The 18,962-nt window shown below is 42.5% G+C and overlaps 1 protein-coding gene across 1 annotated transcript in view; it reads left to right on the forward strand.

The window, feature by feature from the left end:
* Positions 1–5,677, forward strand: part of CALCR (calcitonin receptor) — a gene marked incomplete at both ends in the record, with an annotated part of 48,812 nt that extends 43,135 nt beyond the window's left edge. Inside the window, 5 exons of the mRNA XM_079785330.1 lie at positions 1,184–1,244; positions 1,342–1,408; positions 2,194–2,412; positions 3,741–3,782; positions 5,357–5,677. Coding sequence (XP_079641456.1) covers positions 1,184–1,244; positions 1,342–1,408; positions 2,194–2,412; positions 3,741–3,782; positions 5,357–5,677 — 710 coding nt within the window. The remainder of the gene's footprint in view (positions 1–1,183; positions 1,245–1,341; positions 1,409–2,193; positions 2,413–3,740; positions 3,783–5,356) is intronic.
* Positions 5,678–18,962: the final 13,285 nt, after the last annotated feature.

Here is an 18,962-nt window from a genome sequence, read left to right on the forward strand (position 1 = left end):
CCTTTCTACAAAATGATGAGATGGGAGTGAAATCTCCATATGCCTCTCTTGTTGTCTAATTAAAAGTAAGTATTTGAGAATAAATCGAGAGAATGAATATCCCTAAACCCAAGTGGGGAAAAGGTATGTTAGGACTGCTGTGTATACAACACAATTATGTTTTGTATAAATAGTCAAACTCAAAATTCTTTCAGGTCAAACATTTAATCGATGTTCCTATTAAATTATATGCTTCATGGGTTTAGAAGGTGAGGTTGTTCTCTGGTGAAAACTCAATATTTTCAGGCACTCTCTTTTTGCATATAATTCACAGAAAATCAAAGTGTGTAAGTCTAATTTACTTCTGAGACACATTTCTTAGTCTGATAATCATTTAAAAACTCATTCTACCAATTTTTCAAACCAAATTACATCATATTCTATTGTACCTGGGTACATCTGAGAAAAACAGATATATTTTTCTTACGAAAATCACAACTTTATTCTAGGCTACCTGTATAGAATGAACATTTATTTTTAAAAAGATGTAACCTGGCAGTAACTATCTCCATTATTCTGTTTATAAATTCAAAATTGTTTCCACTAGCACTTCAGGTGTAGGCAGAGAAGTCAATACTACGCTGCCTTAATAAAGGTTCCGCAGCCAGAACTTACACTGGCTCTTCTGAAGTGTTCTTATTGAAAGAGAACAGGATCAATGGACGTGACATAAACAGGAAAACAAACGGCCGAGACGAAGTACTGCAGACATTAACAAGGCTTTCAGAGCCATTACACGACCACGTCCACATGCTGTCCCGGGTCACATCCCTCCAGGGTGACCAGCTTCTCCCCAGGAGAGAGCCCAGCTCACACACAATGAAAGGCGTTCCGGTCTACGTCATTAATAACCATGGTAGAATGGTCCCAAGGAGAGTAGACTGTACCTACCATACTAAGAAAGGCTTTTAATTATTTGGGTGCTCTTCACCAACCTCTCTGAAAGCACACGATATTCTAACCAAGAACATGTTTACCTGGTTTGACCAAAGATACTTTGTGCAAACACATCAGGGAAGTACCTTGACAGAGATGTTAAATTTGCCACTGTTTTTTAAAGTAAGCTACCATTTTCCATTCAACTGTAGTTATAGCTTATGACCAGAAAACCAGGTGTAATTTGTACTTTTTTACATTTTTTTAGGGCTCCCGGTGGTGCCTACTGTAGGCCATGCTATTGCTAGGCTGAAGCACTTCAATGACAGGTATTGTGGTAGTTGTAGTTAAGTAAATGAATGTAAATAAAATGCATCTGTGTTGATATATTCTTCCCCCGCCCCCCCCCCCCTTTTTTTATTTCAGCTGCTGGATGAGTGTGGAAACCTACCTGGTTTACATCATCCATGGCCCTATCATGGCGGCCCTGACGGTGAGAACTGCTTTATAAGTCTATTGTTAACAATGTTATCTCTGAGGATTTCTTTGAAGATGGTTCTATATAGCATATATATTATAATTTTTACTACACTTGATCTTAGCCAAAAGGCCGAGAAGCGATATAATTTTTAAATGAAGCTAAATAATGATCTATAAAAAGAAGAACAATTTGATTTGAGAGTCTTTGATTGAAAAAAATGTTGTATTTAATAAAATTGGGGGGGGGTGCATAAACTCGTTTCTATACACCCTACACCAAAGATTAAATTTTTTTTAAACAATACTATAACTAAATTCTCTTAGTTAAAGGTAAAGAGCAAGGGCTGAGGAATGTTGAAGATGTTGCTGGTAAGAAAGTAAGGGACAGCAAAGTCCCCCTGCTCTTTTTCCCCTGGGCTCTGCCAAGCAAAACTATCTTCCACTTTATCTTTGATACATGAGCCGTCACCCTACCTACCAGTGATCATGCACTTAAAGTATTTCATGCACTTCACATACAGTCCCATGCTGTGTCTAACAGCAGCCCTTCCAAGGAGATACATCACCAGGATATTTTACTCATCAGGAAAACTAGACCCAAAGACTCAAGTAAACTCACCCAAAATCACATGGCCAGTAAGAGGTTGGGTTGGGGGAGAATATGCCCTTTTAGGCAGTCTCACGTCCTGTGTAGGTGCTCTCTGCTCCCCACATTGAATAAAGAATTAAGGAAAGTGGGTGTCCTTCAGTGGTACTGATCTGGATGGTCTGCTCATTCATGACATCGTATCTTTGCAGGTCAACTTCTTCTTCCTGATCAACATCCTCCGTGTGCTCGTGAAGAAGATTAAGAATGACGGTCAGCATGATGCTCTGCGGTACCTGAAGGCAGTGAAGGCCACTCTGTTCCTGGTGCCCCTGCTGGGAATCCAGTTTGTCATCTTACCCTGGAGGCCTCACAGCAAGATCCCTGCCCGAGTCTATGACTACGTGATGCACTTTCTGAGCCATTTCCAGGTAAGGAAGCCCCGGGTGTGCTTATTCCGTACCTGCCCAGCTAGGTTACTATCAACATAGTCGCTCAGACCTTGAAAACACAGAGCAGAGAAGCAGATGTTGTATCGGTATGAAATCCTTCCGCTGGACCCCGAGCTGGAAGCTGTATTCCTCTTAAACTGCAATGCAGTCTTTTCAGTTTGATTGCCTTGACCATGATTAGAGAGGTCAGGACCCTAGAATGTCTCTAAGGTCAGCCAGTCCTGCAATGGTAGGCAGACTCCAGAGAACGGGCATATTCTCCTGCTTGGTAATTTGAATTACCTCTTTTCATAAGTAAACGTTGAATCAGTTTTGCGATGAGGTGTAATGAATCTGCACAGAGCCACTCATGGCTTCCGCTCTGTCACCCTCCATTTGTCACAGGAGTGTCAGGAACCCATCGGTCACGGTCAGGGTCTGTAAAGGGAAGGGCATCCAGCTCTGTCTTCTTGCGGGAGAGAACAGAGTGGGCTCTCAGGAGCTTCCCCATGTCTGCCACACAGAAATGGAGCATGGCTGTTTCCATTCACTCTGCCCCAGATCCACAGTAGACATAGTACTAGGTATTTTGAAAGCAAGTCGGGGCATGGGAGGTCCTAAAGCAGAGGTGAGTCTGCCACAGGCTCTTAGGCCAGAGTTTTGCTGTCTTCATTATAAATTTCAAAGTAATTATACTTTCTACTACTGGAAATCAAAATTAATAGGGCTAAAAATAAAGTTTAGGGATTGTTTTAATAATTGCTTTGGCCGTTTCTATTGATAATTAAGGCTTAAATGTAAGGGAACGTCTGAGTGGTGACCAGGATCTCAGAGGTCACTTAGTCTGTGTCCTTCTTGGAGAGACGAACTTGGCTGTGGGCACACTACTGCACTAGTTCACCGGGAAGACACGGGGCACAGTCAGGCCCACAGCCAGGCACTGTGACACTCGGACCTGCAAAAGTTTTCTTTACTAAATTCTACAAGATCTCAGTTTTTAAAAATTACATACAAAACGTTCTTTTCAAATTCGCGCTAGTCAGCAGACTCTGCTAGCAATCTTCGTGTTAAAGGCAGCAGCAGATTAACCATGCTGACCAGCGCTGTCCTTTTAACTAAAGGACAGAATTCTTCTAACAAGAAAAACACGTGGCATATTCCAGTCGTGAAGCACGGAATATGCGTGGTAGTAACTGCTTTTCATCGAGCCTCGACTTGCTTTCGCAACAGTAAAATGTTCCTCTCCAGAGTGACTATTTATATTGATGGCTACTACAGTGGAATGCACACAAAAGTAACTCCAGCTCTGTCCTTCCTCCTCCTTACAGGGATTCTTCGTTGCGATGATTTACTGCTTCTACAACAGCAACGTAAGCATGCCTTTCACATAATGCCGCCACTCGTTTATATAAAGCTAACACCCTACCGTTCCCAAAGGGCCTCTTTTCCTTGGCCTCACCTCTCCAGTTTTCTTTACAGGGTGACATGACTAGCCAAGTTGTGTTTTTCTACCACTGAGCCTTTTCTGTGCTCCTGTGGCCCAATTGCAGGTGTTATTCAGACGGGCAGCTAAGTCCTGATTTGCTTGGATTGCACCCCTGTTGCTTCAGGAGCAACGAAAATCTCCTTGTTGGGCTTTTTGTTTTTTGGGGGGTGTTTTGGTTTTTTTGGGTTTTTGTGGGTGTGTTGTTTTTTTTTCAGATTTAATGTCCTTATTCTTGGATCAAAGCAGCATCAGACTCAATCTGTGGTATTGTAGAAAATAATTGCCCCTTATTAAAGTGTAATTACTGAAACCTAGCCGCTAAGGCCCATTCTAATATGTGTGGTTTACAAATTAACACAGATTGTCATCTCCACACAAAAGGAGAGGTTATAATTTGGGGATACAATTATAGAGGGCTGTGAACATTTCTGGGGTAATAATTTTTAAAAATTAGACTTCAAACCCTTGGCCTCATGCTGAGCTGGGTACTTAATTAATATGCATGGCACTCCAATGGGGATTATTTGAAAAGGGCAGGTGAGAAGAAGCAAAGACTTCCTGTTTTATTTCTGCTGGGTGCTTTTTATAAACTCATCTAAACTTACTACTGTCCACCTTGGATGCTTCTGATTCTCTGTTAAAGTTTTAGTTATAAGGACAATGTTGGTATTTGAGAAATGCTGTATGGGTGGAAACGATCAGTTACCTTTGTCTAGGGACATTGCTTCTCCAAAAATATGCAGAAACAATATGTTCCCTAACAGCGCATTTGGTGGCTCCTAGATTATAAACCTGATTTTTAAGGACCCATGTTTAAAGTAAAGAACCACCCAAATAAAGCCATGCCACTTCTTGGAAAATACATTGTAAAAAAAAAAAAAACAACCTAAATCCTAAAGAGAATTGTTTATGTATTAGTATCAATAGAAAGAGATAATTTTATCCTGAAAGGATGGTCACTCCGCTAACCAGAGTTCTATCTGGCCATATCGGATAAAGGAAAATCAACAGAATTACCATAAAGCCCAGAACTGTACTCCATGGTTTGCATATATACTTTCATGACCAGCCATGTAGAGGTTCAGATGAACGCTTCTGCCTTGTCAGAGATGGTAGCAGATAAAATGTTTTCCAGCTCTTTCTCCCCACTCTGATGTGTATGCCATATACTGAGTGTGGAACCAAATCATATTTCGCTCATTGAACTTACACGCTCAAGAAGAAACCTCCGCACAGTACCAAGTAGCCTTGTCCATGACAGCCTAGGCAAGCAACTCGGTGCTCCAATTTGCACATTCCTCCCTGCGCAGCCAGAGCATATGCCACACAGTTCTTTAGGTCAGGTTTACAGTTCAGCCAACCCCTTTGAACCTCTGCTAAGTCCCAAGAAGGGTGCTCCTCAGCTTGGCCTGGGTCATTTCTGACAATCCTGTGGTAACGGGACTTTTCCTCTTCCAGGTGCAGGAAGCCCTGCTGCGCCGTCTGCAGCTGTGCAAAACCCGCTGGGAGCAGCGCAGTGGGTACGCCTTGCGCCGGCAGAAATACGATATTATGCTGGCAGCTCTGGCTGCAGCTGCGGCTGCAGCCAATGCTGATCCTGGCGATATCCCTGTATGCATCTGCCACAGAGAGCCCCCGAGGAGCCATGCAGTTGCCAACAACCAGGAGGGGAACAACAACAACAACGACGTCCAGTACGAAGTGGAAGCCGAAATCGAATTCAACCCGGGCGAGGAGATCCATGACATCATCCCGATGGAAATCTTTGAGCGGGAGTAAAGCGCTTAAGTGTAGGGCCAGTCCAGTTCCATGATCCCTGAGACTTCATCCCCTGGGAGAAAGTCCACCCATGCTTTTAAAGTGATCACCATCCTCCCAGGAGTCAGATATTTCATTTGTGAAGAATTGTTAAGTGATTTTATCCATAGTGAATCTGAAGAGTGTTCTTCTTGGTACTATTGCTATGGGAGACGGTCTAAGGAATGGAGTCTCCCACTGCCAACACTTGTAAATTCCATCTTTCATCTAGGACTGAAAATGCAGGTGTAATGCAAAGCAAGGTATCCAAGAAAAACAGTTAAATTGACCTAATTCAGATCCAAGGTGCTCATTGTAAAATCTTGAGCCATTTATACCTTTAAAAATCAAAATCAGTCAATATTTTCACTTTTAACTCTAAAAATTTGAATTAGGCTATTTCTGTATTTGGCTATGGATCCAAACTTTTAATCTATTTATTTCAATCAATTCCAATGCTATTCAGACATTTTACCATCCACACAGTGTAAACCACACAAATTGCCAACATGACCTCCACAAGACAAAGAGGCTTTCTAATATAGAGATGACCAAGAATATAGGGGAGAGATCTGTCCTTGGCAGGAAGACATAATGCTTTGAATGAAAAAAAAAAAATTGAGTCAATTTGCTTGAAACATTAGATGGGCCAGTTTGTGAATTGGTTCGTTCATATGGCACGCTCAGCCTGGTTTCGGATAATCCTGTCCACTGGGCAGCCCTCACTTTTGTAAGGAATTGGCCTTCATGTTGAATATGCTTTAGTCGCTGACATTTACAAATTGGGAGGTCACAAAGAATCCTTTGCTAAATTTTTCACAAAACTGCCAAAAATATAATTCCTAATGGAAGAGAATATTCTCTTTAAAGAGAGTTCTCTACTTTCCTAAATTCTAAGATTTATTAAGCAAACGATTCCAAATTTTATAAAGCCAATTACCTCTTGCCCTTGGGTGCTATCTAGCAGTAAAAGATAATTCGAATTGATAACTCATCATAAAAGTCTATTAACTGCCATCCACTCAGCTTCACAGCTTAATAAGATCCCAGTCTTTCCCAGGAAGACTCAATACGGCTGATTAGAAATCAGTTTTTAGTTGACCTCTGTTTGCTATGATTAGCCAAACCAGAGGAAGAAAAAAAATATGTAACCACTACAAGTTTAACCATACACAAATTTATTTAAAATAAAAGTAGTTTCTCATTGAAGCCCAAAGTTATATTCCCAAGTCTCTCTTTACTTCCTCAGTCTAAAAATCTTCAAAAATCCCTGAATAAATTAGTATCATTAATGGCACCTGAAATTAAAATGTGAATTTGCCACAGTAATCAGAGTTTAATTGGTATGCTAAGTGAGGAGATACATAGAAACCCTGCAAATTTCATCTAATCTATGATAGCTTATGCCACTGCCTTTAGAAGTGATTTCGTTGTGGGAAGACAAAAGAATTAATTTGTTTTGGTTACATATATAGTGTACCCCCATCCCTACCCCCAAAAAAATTATATTCTTTCAGAAAAATATTTTGGATACTAAAGTAGCTAAGTCTCCTTTGTTGAAGGTAAGGGAGAAGTTATAAAGAGGGTATTTTTTCAATGACAGTATTTATGTAGTAGTCTATTTTTGTTTACAGAGATGGAAAGCAGTGTATTTCAGGCAGCTTTAGTACAAATGTGATATTTTGCTAAAATATTCTAGATGTTATTTAGCTAATACAGTAGGGGCTGACGAAAACAAAATAGCTTATTATAGAATTGCACATTGTGCCAGAATTGTGAAATGCTTATGCTATGTATATGTATAAGTCAATACATCATCATATGTGATAAGCAAAAAGGTGTGTATTTGTGTATTTTTTCTAAAGAAATATATTATTTATCTTGTCATTCATTCATCTGCTCATTCCATGTTCTTTTTCATTTCAGTCATGGGCTGCTAACATCTCATCTGGTTAGTACTACAGGAGGGGAGTAGACAATCCAAAAGTAGAAGTTAGAAAACCATGTGCAAAACCATTAAGGTTATTACCTTTGTCAGTTTAACCATCTTCAGTCAGCAATATGACTAATAACTCTGTGGCATATTTCTCATAACCTTGACAATACAAACACCACATACAAACATCAATCAATCTTGTATAAGTTTGGGAAGCACAGCAAAGAAATCTAGGACAAGACAGTATCATAGCCTTTTATTGTTTTTGGTTATTTTGTTGTTGGTTTTCATTATTCTGGGACTAGCCCTGAACTGTCCATCATCACATCAGATGATTGGAATTGTTATAATCACTGATTTTTAATATAGTTTGAGAGACTAAGGCTGGATAAAAGGCAACTAATTAAATATCATTAAAATACATAAAGGCCACTATTGGAAAGATGTTCAGATCTGGAAAGCATGACATGCAAAACTGAGGTAAATGAGAAGTGTGATGGACTGATAAAGGGGAATAGCACAATTTGTAGCTTCTTCACATGCAATAGCATCCAAAATTGTTGGTCTCCTGAGATCTGGAGAACTTTTTCAAAAAAAAATACATAAGGGCAATATCTTTCCCCTTATGTTTTTGTGATCTTGAAGAACAAAAGTAATTTCCCATCAGACCGTAAAATCAGACTCTTCAAGAGGGTAGCTTGAACTCAGATGGTCAACTGTCCTCCTGCTTTATCCCAACTATAAAGTGATCTAACAAAGGCCTTTGGGTACATAGGGATATCATGGGGGTCCTGATCAAGGAAAGATGTTAACAAAGACATGCTAACAAAGACATGACAGAAATGCCATCATCATGGAGCTCCAACTTGTCTCATTCATTTCTTCATTCATTGTCATTGATGTTTCATGTACCTTTCATTAAGCTACACAACAAATACTTATTAATAGTAGTTATCATGGCAAACTATCTTTGCAGTGGTTAACTGCTTCTCTCCTGAGTCAGTGGTAAAAAATCAAAATCTGCTAAGTGAAACATTATCCTCAAACCATAACCACTCCTATTTTGGAGGGTGGAAGAACAAAGCGACGCATGTGGTTGGATGTGATCTTTCCTCCTCATTAGTGCCGGGTGGGACAGCTTCAAGGTATAAGAAACATCCTCAGAACAAGACCTCTGCACAAAGGCTTAGCAAGGACTTGTTTTCTTGACGAGGTCTAAAACAGTGATTCTTTCATGGGCTACATTACAGTTCAACTACTATTCAGAGGAGTTAACATTCAGAGTTTGAAATAAAATTATTCATGGAGGGGGGATAAGAAGCCACATGGAGGGGGGATAAGAAAGGCAATCAGGTAAACTCAGAAGCAAACTTCATTGGTTACTGGTAGTAAAATTGGTTTTACCTGTGTGAAGTGTGGAGGTTGGTGAAAGCAGAAAGAAAAGGGATGATAATATGTGCGTGTGAGGACAAAGGAAGGTAGAAAGGCCACATTTGAAAATTAAGAACTATATTTCTGATGATTTTTATTCCTCTGGACACATAAGTAATCTCTTTAATGTCTGAATAATATGAAACACTGACGAAAAGAAAACACAGCCGTTGACACTGGAAACGAACGCAGGTCAAGGAGATTTTCTACTGTGGTATCTTCCTGCACGGGGATTACCAGGCAGCTCTGAAAGGTTTCAGAGGTTTTCCCCTTCTCTTACGCATTGACCAGCCAGTCTCTTCGGTCGCTGATCAGTGTTCATTTTACATTTACAGCAGCTCCATGCCCTCTACCTGCCTGTCCCAGAAACCCTCCCACGGAGATTCAAACTGTGTCCTCGTTCTTCTGCGACTGACCAATGCCACTGCATGTCACCGCTGTCTCCTTGACCTAAGAGACTTATTATCTTATTTTAATTTGGAAAAATTGACTCCAAAATTGAGATGTCTTTAATAATAAACACACACACACACACACACACACACACACAAAAAAAAAAAAACACCACCACACACACACACCAACATTCCAAACAGAGCAGGGAATCTGTCTGTGTCTAACGATGCCAGACTGGCAGACCAAAGCTCGCCCACCGGTCTCTCGCACAGAGGCCGCCGCCTACACTGACACCCAGCTGCAAACTCTCAAAGCCTCTGCACAGCAGGGAGGAGGTTAGCCTTCGAAAGGGCAGCAAGCCTGCCCCTGGACAGAGCAACCCTCCAGTGCACCCAGCCAGGCATCATAGCTCCTGTACGTTGTCATTCCCAAGAGGGATATTATGGGGCTCAAAGTTACCGGGAACATCCCTGAAATAGAATTTGAGAACAACAACCAAAAAGGGGCAGCCATCACTGGAACACGGCAGTCAGTACAGACCTAGAGACAGGCGCTTGCTTCCTCTTTATAACCCAAACTAGTTTCACCCCCATTTCAGTGATGAGAAAACCAAGTGGGAGAGAAGAGGGATAATGCATCCACCAGTCACACAGGAAGCGGCTGGGCTAGGATTTGAATCAAGGGTGTCTGCCACTGTTTTTATAAAAAAATAAAAGCCACACACACACACACACACACACACACACACACACACACACACACACAGCCGGGAAGGGCTTTATAGTTACACAGAGGGCCTCCTTGGTACCTGAGGTCATGGGGCACTTTCAAGCAGGGTTCCTGTGGGCCATGGGACAGCCTGCGGGTCTTCTGCGCCCCAGGCCTGGGCACAAGGCTGGGTCTTGCCCAGCAGCTGTGAGCGGTCCCGCGACCCGCGAGCGCTCAGAGGGGTCTGACTCTCGGTGTTGCTGACAGAGGGACGTCCGGGTAGTAAGACGTTCAGTCACCGGGCACACGAAGTCCTGCTCCCCCTTGGCCAGCAGGAGATGGGCCTCTCCGGCTCGCAGGCCTAGGCCTCCAGGCGCCGCGGCCTCTCCGGCTTTGGGCACGGCCCAGGCGCAGCCCGGGGCGCATTTGGCGAGCTGCTGAGGGTGCCTCTGTCCACCCGGGGGAGCAGGGCCGCGGGGCGCAGCCCTCCCCAGGGCCCTGCGGACACTCGTGGAGGTCGCGGCGGGAGCGGCTGGGGAACGGGGCGCAGGGGTACTGGTCCAGCAGGCAGTGGGGAACCACATCCCCAAGCTCCCCAGCACACGGCACACGAACTTGAGCGCGGGGTGGCCCCGGCCAGGGCTCACAAGAATGCTGGTGGGCTTTGCTCCCAGCTGGGAGCGTTCTGGCTCCAGGGGGCGGGGGGCTCAGCCTCTCCTGCAGGTCCCGAGATGGCAAACCCAGCACAGGTTCGGGAGGCCGCGGTCTCTCCCAGGGGGGACGGCTCCCTGGGGACCGGAATAAGGGCTTGACCTCAGCAGGAGGGGTCTCCCCCCTGCCCAGTGGATGAGGAATTTCATCCTCGTGGGGGGCCCAGCGGGCTGTCGCACTACCTCTGTGCCCATCCCAAGGTTCTCCTGGGGCCTCCTCGCCCCCAAGATATGGAGGAAATACCCGAGGGGGGGGGTCAAGGTGTCCCCCCTCTACCCTCACCAGCAGGGCCGTAAGGAGCCTGCTTTTTAAATTGCCATCTTTTTAAATTGGCCCTTCTCTACTAGTCTGCCTCTCAAAGCAAAACCGTCCCCCCGCTTAACTCTAAACTTTAGAGTCTAAAGGATACCAGGTAGTTGTCTCCTCATAGTTGAGAGAACAGGGATTGTTTGCAATATGTATATTTTCAGCCCCAAATTAAGTTAATTGGTGACCCATGGGTTCGTTCCTTCAACTATGAGGGGTCTTCAGATGAAATCTGTCTTTCCATAGTAATGATTTCTTTTCAAAGCCAGGGAGTTTTTCACACACCGGGCTGGTTTGCAGCTTCTTCAATTCCAAGGGGGTCCTCAGGCAGGTATTTGGGAGACAAAACACGTTTTGGAAAACATTTCATGGTCACTCCATGGACACACCTGCCCCAACTCAGGGCTTGATGAGGAGCTGGGTAAGAGTCGTGAGGGCTTTTCTTAGCACTGTTTGTAGTAAGAGTTCCACACACTGGTTTTCAATAATTGAGTCCTGAATAGAAAAGACCACTCGGCCAGCGTGGCTCAGTGGTTGAATGTCGACCTATGAACCAGGAGGTCACAGTTCAATTCCTGGTCAGGGCACATGCCCGGGTTGTGGGATCAGTCCCCAGTGGGGGGCATGCAAGATGCAACCAATTAATGATTCTCTCATCATTGATGTTTCTATCCCTCTCTCCCTCTCCCTACCTCTCTGAAATCAATACAAACATATATTTTTTAAAAGACCAACAAAATTTAATATTTGGTTCTTCAAAAAATATTTAAAAGAAAACTCCTCTAGTGAGACTTACCAAGGAAAAAAGAGACAGATGCTTTAAAAAAATGTAATAAAATGGTGAAGGAGATTTAAAAAATAAGATTATTATGATGTCCATATTTATGTATTATATGTACAATTATCCTAATAAAGAGGGAATATGCTAATTGACCCTCACACTGTCACAATGATGGCAGCACCCACAGCCAATAAAGAGGGGATATGCTAATTGACTGTCCTGCCCTCAAAGATGGTGGTGCCCACAGCCAATAAGGAGGGAATATGCTAATTTCTGCCCCACCCTCAAACATGGTGGCCCCCACAGCCAATAAGGAGGTAATATGCTAATTGACTGCCACGCCCTCAAATATGGCGGTGCTCACAACCACAAGATGGCAGCGCCCAGTCCCCTCAGCCCTGCTGGGGCGGCAGGCACGCAGCAAGGCCGGCCACTCCACGTTCCTGCCTCCAGAATCCTCCAGTCCCCTCAGCCCTCCAGCCCCCCAGGGCCACCCAAGACTCAGGTAACAGGGCCGGCTGAGGCTTGCACTGCCAGCAGTGGCAGCAGCAGAGGTGCGATGAGTCATCGCCTTCCCCTGATTGCCGGTCGCCTCCCACCCCTGAGGGCTCCCTGACTATGAGAGGGGGCAGACCGGGCTGAGGGACCCCCTTCCAGTGCATGAATTTTCATGAACCGGGCCTCTAGTTCACTAATAAAGTTGAAAACTTAAATGAAAAAGCTAAATTTCTAGAAAAAATATGCAGTATGTAAAATGGACAAATTGGCAAAAAAAATAGAGAACTTGGATAAACTAGTCATAAACCACAGTCTTATATGTTACTATACATACATTCTATCAAATTTATTGAGGAATAGTTAATTCATACCTTAAAATATTTTCCAGGTATACCCCGATATGCAAGATTTTCCAAAATATATAACAAAGGTGGTATCACAAATTGGGGAAGAATGATGACTTGTTTAAGAGATGGTATTGGAAAAATTAGCTTAAAACATGGAGAAAAATAAAACTGGATCAGAGGAAAGATTTCTTAAACAAATTGCATAAACTAAAAGGCAAAGAAAATATGAATTCATTTACATTAAAATAGGGATACCTTATTAAAGAGATATATCTTTTTAATAATTCTTTATTGTTGAAAGTATTACATATGTCCCCTTATTTCCGCCATTGATCCCCTCCAACCCCCTCCCCTGCTACCCCTACCCTAGGCCTTCAGCACCCTATTGTCTATGTCCATGGGTTATGCATATATTGCATACAAGGTCTTTGGTTGATTACCTCCCACCCACCCACCCACTGCCCCCCATCTTCCCTCTGAGAGTCCGCACTCTATCCCATGCTTCCATGTCTAAAGAGATATCTTTAATTTTCAAATGATAAAATGGAAAATAAAACTGACCGTGAATTGACATCTAGAACCTAAAAAGAACTTCAGCCAGTCAAGGAGAAACAGTGGCATCAGATGTGCACAGACAGGTTATAGAAGCGGTCATTCAAAGGTTGAAACGCATATGAAGACACACACAGACTTAGCAGTTAGCAGGTAAGTGTTTACTGGAACAACAAGGCTGCTATTCGACATGAGAACAAGGCTAATTCCAGGGAGAACCACTAACATCTGTGCCTCATCTTGTGCGAGAAGGGAATCTGCAACATGGGCAGTAGGTTTGTCTGGTTCCAAAGTTTCACAGAGTGATAGGTATTTTCAGAACAAACAGGTACTTTTATTTGGGGCAAAGCAACCCTCCTCCAGTTCACTGGAAGTCTAGAAAGAATAGAAGAAAATATTCTGAAAGTTCAGAAAGGAAGCAAAGCCCATGTTTGGAACTTAATGACTAGAAAAACACATGAGTGGCAGCTATGTGGTCAAGGTAGGTGAAATTGAAGCATTTCATCAACAACAATTACAGCCCAAAACCTCATCAATCTGAAAGTCCATTAATAACAAGAAATAACCTGCCTACACTGCACTTAGCATGTGTGTTGAAATAATTGAACCAAAGAAGGCCCTTCACACAATTATAAAGTGGGTAAATCTCTCTTCAACCGTGTGTTGATGACTGATACACCAATTGCAACATCTCCAACCACACTGCCATCTAAGAGAACCTGTCCCCTATGTTTAGACCAGATAACCCCACTGTCTTTGCCAGTATCTCTCGGAAATTTTAACTAAAGAGACATAGAAATTGCCCTACTCTGTTTGGCTCAGTGGATAGAGCATCGGCCTGCGGACTGAAGGGTCCCAGGTTCGATTCCGGTCAAGGGCATGTACCTTGGTTGCGGGCACATCCCCAGTGGGGAGTATGCAGGAGGCAGCTGATCGATGTTTCTCTCTCATCTATGTTTCTAACTCTCTATCCCTCTCCCTTCCTCTCTGTAAAAAATCAATAAAATATATATTTTTTTAAAAAGAGACATAGAAATTATTAATTATATGGTGATAAACTTTGAATATATAAGTCCACAAAGATTCTGAGTTTGCAGCTGTTTTTAGCCATATACACACTGATAAATGTGACAGAGAATCAGGAAAACAAAATAGACACATGAAGAGAATAGAGAGACAAGAGACGATGAGAGGGAGAGGGAGAGAAATTAGCTGCCTGATTACTTTCCATCTTTCAAGAGACCTGTCTGTATTCCCAATAATTGGATTCTATAATATTATCATATATTCTTACAATTAATCCCTCTTTTCTTGAAAAAATTTCAATGGATTTCTGTCCTAATATTACAATATGCCCTGACTAGGATAATTGGCTTCTTAGGGTATATGTCTAAGCCTTGAGCAAAACTTGCCAAGGCTCATTAAATGTACCAGACACATTTCTCTTACTCCCAATGGAATAAGTAGCAGTGTCATAAAAAATGTTCCCTGTCAGAGGGTTTTAGGTAAAAAAGCTGAGGGTCATGGAAGCACAGGTGGTTTTCATCTCTTCTTCCAAATAAAGGTAGTAGTTTTGTCAGAGAAGGAAAGTAGAATGAGAAGTGTTCAATCTGAGGGTATCAGTGAAAAATAGAATTTGGTCTTCTGAATCTCGTTACAACAGTACATTGAGCCCCTGCTGAAGACTTTTCTGCCCATTCTAGAGGATGAGAGGATTCTATTGGGGAGAAAACGTACTGGTAAAATCAAGAAATCTTTAAACTGAAAAATGAGGAAGAGGGGGATAATAGTACCCAGATACAGTTCCAAAACCTTCTCTGGAGGACCTCAGAATCACTAATTAAGTGGAACCTTAGGAGAAGAATAGGATATGATTCATGGGAAGTTAATCTGGGAAGAAACACAGAAAGTAATCTTATATCCTACAAAGATTATATAACCAGGTGAAGTGGTGTGAGAGTAACAGTGAATCAGATATTTTAACCCCGTGGTTGGCAAACTGCGGCTCGCGAGCCACAAGCGGCTCTTTGGCCCCTTGAGTGTGGCTCTTCCACAAAATACCATGGCCTGGGCGAGTCTATTTTGAAGAAGTGGCATTAAAAGAAGTTTAAGTTTAAAAAATTTGGCTCTCAAAAGAAATTTCAATCGTACTGTTGATATTTGGCTCTGTTGACTAATGAGTTTGCCAACCACTGTGACTTAACCCAAATAGAGAAGTACTGTCACGTGGATGTTACAGAAAGCTGGCGAGACAACAGCGGTACAGAGAGCTGACACCTTAGTAGATATTTTATTTATTTATTTTAAAATATATATATTTTTATTGATTTCATAGAGGAAGGGAGAGAAAGGGAGAGATAGAAGCATCAACAATGAGAGAGAATCATGCATCGGCTGCCTCCTGCGTGCTCCCTATTGGGGATCCAGCCTGCAACCCAGTACATGCCCCGACTGGAAATCAAACTGTGACCTCCTGGTTCATAGGTCAACACTCAACCACTGAGCCAAGCCGCCCGGGCCATGTATATATATATTAAAAGCTCAGCTATTCAAGAAGTGGAAGACTAGTATAGTATACTGAGAGTGTATGGAAAAATCATTGATTTGCCTATAAAATCAGTAGTGGTCCTGATCAGAAAAGAGCATAGAGCATAGAGAAACCAGCCTGGAATCCATGAAGCTCTCTAAGCAAGAATACAGCCTAATGTGAAGAACTATGCACAGCTGGAATTGCTATTCCTATTAGTAGTGGTTAGGCAAATTGGACTAATTCTCCCTCAGAAAACAGCTCTAAGTTTTCTATCCATACAGTCAACCTTTAGTTGTGACATGACATTGTCACTAAAGTGATATATGCCAGACAGATGCAATTTCTAAGTAAGGAAAAGAATGGACTACATTTCTAACAGATCCAGTCATCAATAAGTAAAAAGAAATTGCATCAAGCCCAGACTCCATTAGTTGATACTTACTCCTGATGAATGAAGTTATTTTCTGAAATCTCCTAAAGAGAGAAAAACTATTGTCCTCTCTGTCCCATAGTTCTCTGGACCAATTTATAGAGAACTAAGAATATGCGTGTCTTTCTCCACTTTAATAACTTCAAGTCAAAGTGGATTTGTTTGGAGTGAGGAGGGGCGGGGATAATCTGAAAGATCCTAGGTCTGTCTGGAAACAATTCTGATGTATGAATTCTGCAGAGTTTAATGGCTTTTCTGTCTTTACAATAGAGTTGGTTTTTCTATGGGTCATGAGTGGTCCTGGCTGGCCTTAAAAGAAATGCAGTCCTTTCAGCGTGTGTAGAATGGAGTGCTATTTCTGGGGCAATACTCCAGGGTCTAATTGTGGGAATTGATTTATTTCCTGGAAACCAGGAGAGGGCTGAAAGGGAAATGCATCTAGTCCTGTACCCGCCAGTCTTTTAGTCTCTAAGAGGAGGTAGTTTTCAAGTAGAAAATCAAGAACTGTTTTCACAAGTAACTTTTTGAAACTCAGAACACAAAAAGCAATGCTCAGGTTCAGGTCCAAAGTGAGGCTCAGCATTGGAAGAAAACCAACCCCATAGGGACTACAGTGTGACCCAGGTACAATGAGGATCAAAGACAACATGGCACAGTTACCTACCTTAGGGTTTTGTCCTTTTAGCAATTGGAGGTGGTGAGACTTGGGGCCGTTTTATAAGACAACATGCAGGAGGACCCCCCCCCCCCCCATAAGGACATGGCCAAATAAATGCCAGAGATGTCTGCAAAGCCAGGCTGATGACCAGAAGACAAGGTGAGGGGCTCAGTGCTGAGAGGGCAGCCTCACCCTGCACGGGTGGTGGGTCACTTCTTGGGGGCAATTATGCTGGGAACTGGTGGTTTGCATTACACATGAGCGCTACCAAATAGTGAGATTGGGAACTTAATGTTAATTATCTTCATACACCCACAAACTGATAGAAAGTGGGTATTTTCCAATTACACATACTTGACCATATATTTGATTTCATGTTAAATGAACCTGAAGTGACGTTACCAAATATTTGATTTGCAAAACATCTTTTAATCTGAGACCAGTTAAAATTGAGTCCTCGCATCTTTGTGGTTTTCCAATGCCACCAAAATGAGACCCTAGGTCGGGGTGGGGAACCTTTTTTCTACCAAGGACCATTTAGATATTTATAACATCATTAACCAGCCATATAAAATTATCAACTTAAAATTTAGCCAGCTATATTTGGTCAAACATTTAATTAACTCACCCCTAGTTCTTTGGCAGGGCCAGGCCACATGATTTCATGGCCTTCTATGGCCCGTAGGCTGGACGTTCCCCACCCCTCCTCTTGGTAGAAACCATTCTCCTTTGCAATGACTACAACCAAACTTAAGATTGATTCTGACTTCTCTACTGTCCCATTTCAGTTCTGGATATTACTGAAATTAAAAATGAAAATGTTTCCTACATCACAAAACACACACACACACACATTTGAATAGAAACTTGCATAAAGTTAAGTACAAATAGTCTCTATTTCTGTACTTACTAAAAGAAATCAGTAAATGTAGGAAGAAAGATCTCTAAGGCAAGAACTTGGTGTTTAATGTCTTGGTGCATTCCCTATTTGCTCCCATTGGTGCTAGGGTTTAGCTGTATGCATTTTGATGGCAAAATCTCAAAAGATGTCACTATTGCATTAATGTGGGTACTGCCAAGTAGCTGGATCATTATAATGGACTCTTTGGGCTACTGGGCGGGACCACCTTCTTACATTTACCTTTAAGGTCCTGTCTCAGTAATTTCTCAGCAAAACGTTATCTTCAAGCCCTAGCTGTGTTGGCTCAGTGGGTAGAGTGTCAGCCTGAAGACTGAAGGGTCCCGGGTTCGATTCCAGTCAAGGGCATGTACCTTGGTTGCAGGCTTGATCCCCAGCCCTGTTCAAGGGTGCGTGTGGAAGCAACCAATCAATGTGTCTCTCTCACATCGATGTTTCTCGTTCTCTGTCTCTCCCCCTTCCTTCCACTCTCTCTAAAAATCAATGGAAAAATATCCTCAGGTGAGGATTAATAAAAATAAATAAACATACAAATAAATAAATAAAGTTATCTTCAAATTTCCTACTGCTTTCAAAGGAAAGCCTGACAAATATATTTTAGCAGTTTTAATTAATGAATGAAAGCCAATAAGGTTATTGGTTCTATTTGGATTTCACCTGCCAATAGGAATGGTTAAATGTTTTGGCAAAGGTATAGATCTCAGCAGAACTGGACAGCCCATCAATGGAAAGCAACTCTTTTGACATGGAACAGATGTCTCTGGCATGCAGACTGGAAAAGGAGAAGGGGGAATTGTTCTTGACCATGAATTGAGGACAGACCAGAATTCAGAGAAAGCATTCAGTCTCCCTTATGTTCCTGAAGTGCTCAGGTTTCCTGTCTTAGAACATAACCCTACCACCCTCCAGTCTGTCCTCGGTATCTTCTGTATTCCTGCCTCCCTGGGCTCTGCGTCCCACTGACCTTATTCTCCCTGCTGGGTGTGCAGAAAAGTAGGTGTCACTGTGGTGGGAATGTGGCTCTGGGAGAATGTGAGGGGAATACTTTAGTAAGGTAAGAAACT

The sequence above is a fragment of the Cnephaeus nilssonii genome (assembly GCF_951640355.1).
Source record: "Cnephaeus nilssonii genome assembly, chromosome: 12".
NCBI lineage: Eukaryota > Metazoa > Chordata > Mammalia > Chiroptera > Vespertilionidae > Cnephaeus > Cnephaeus nilssonii.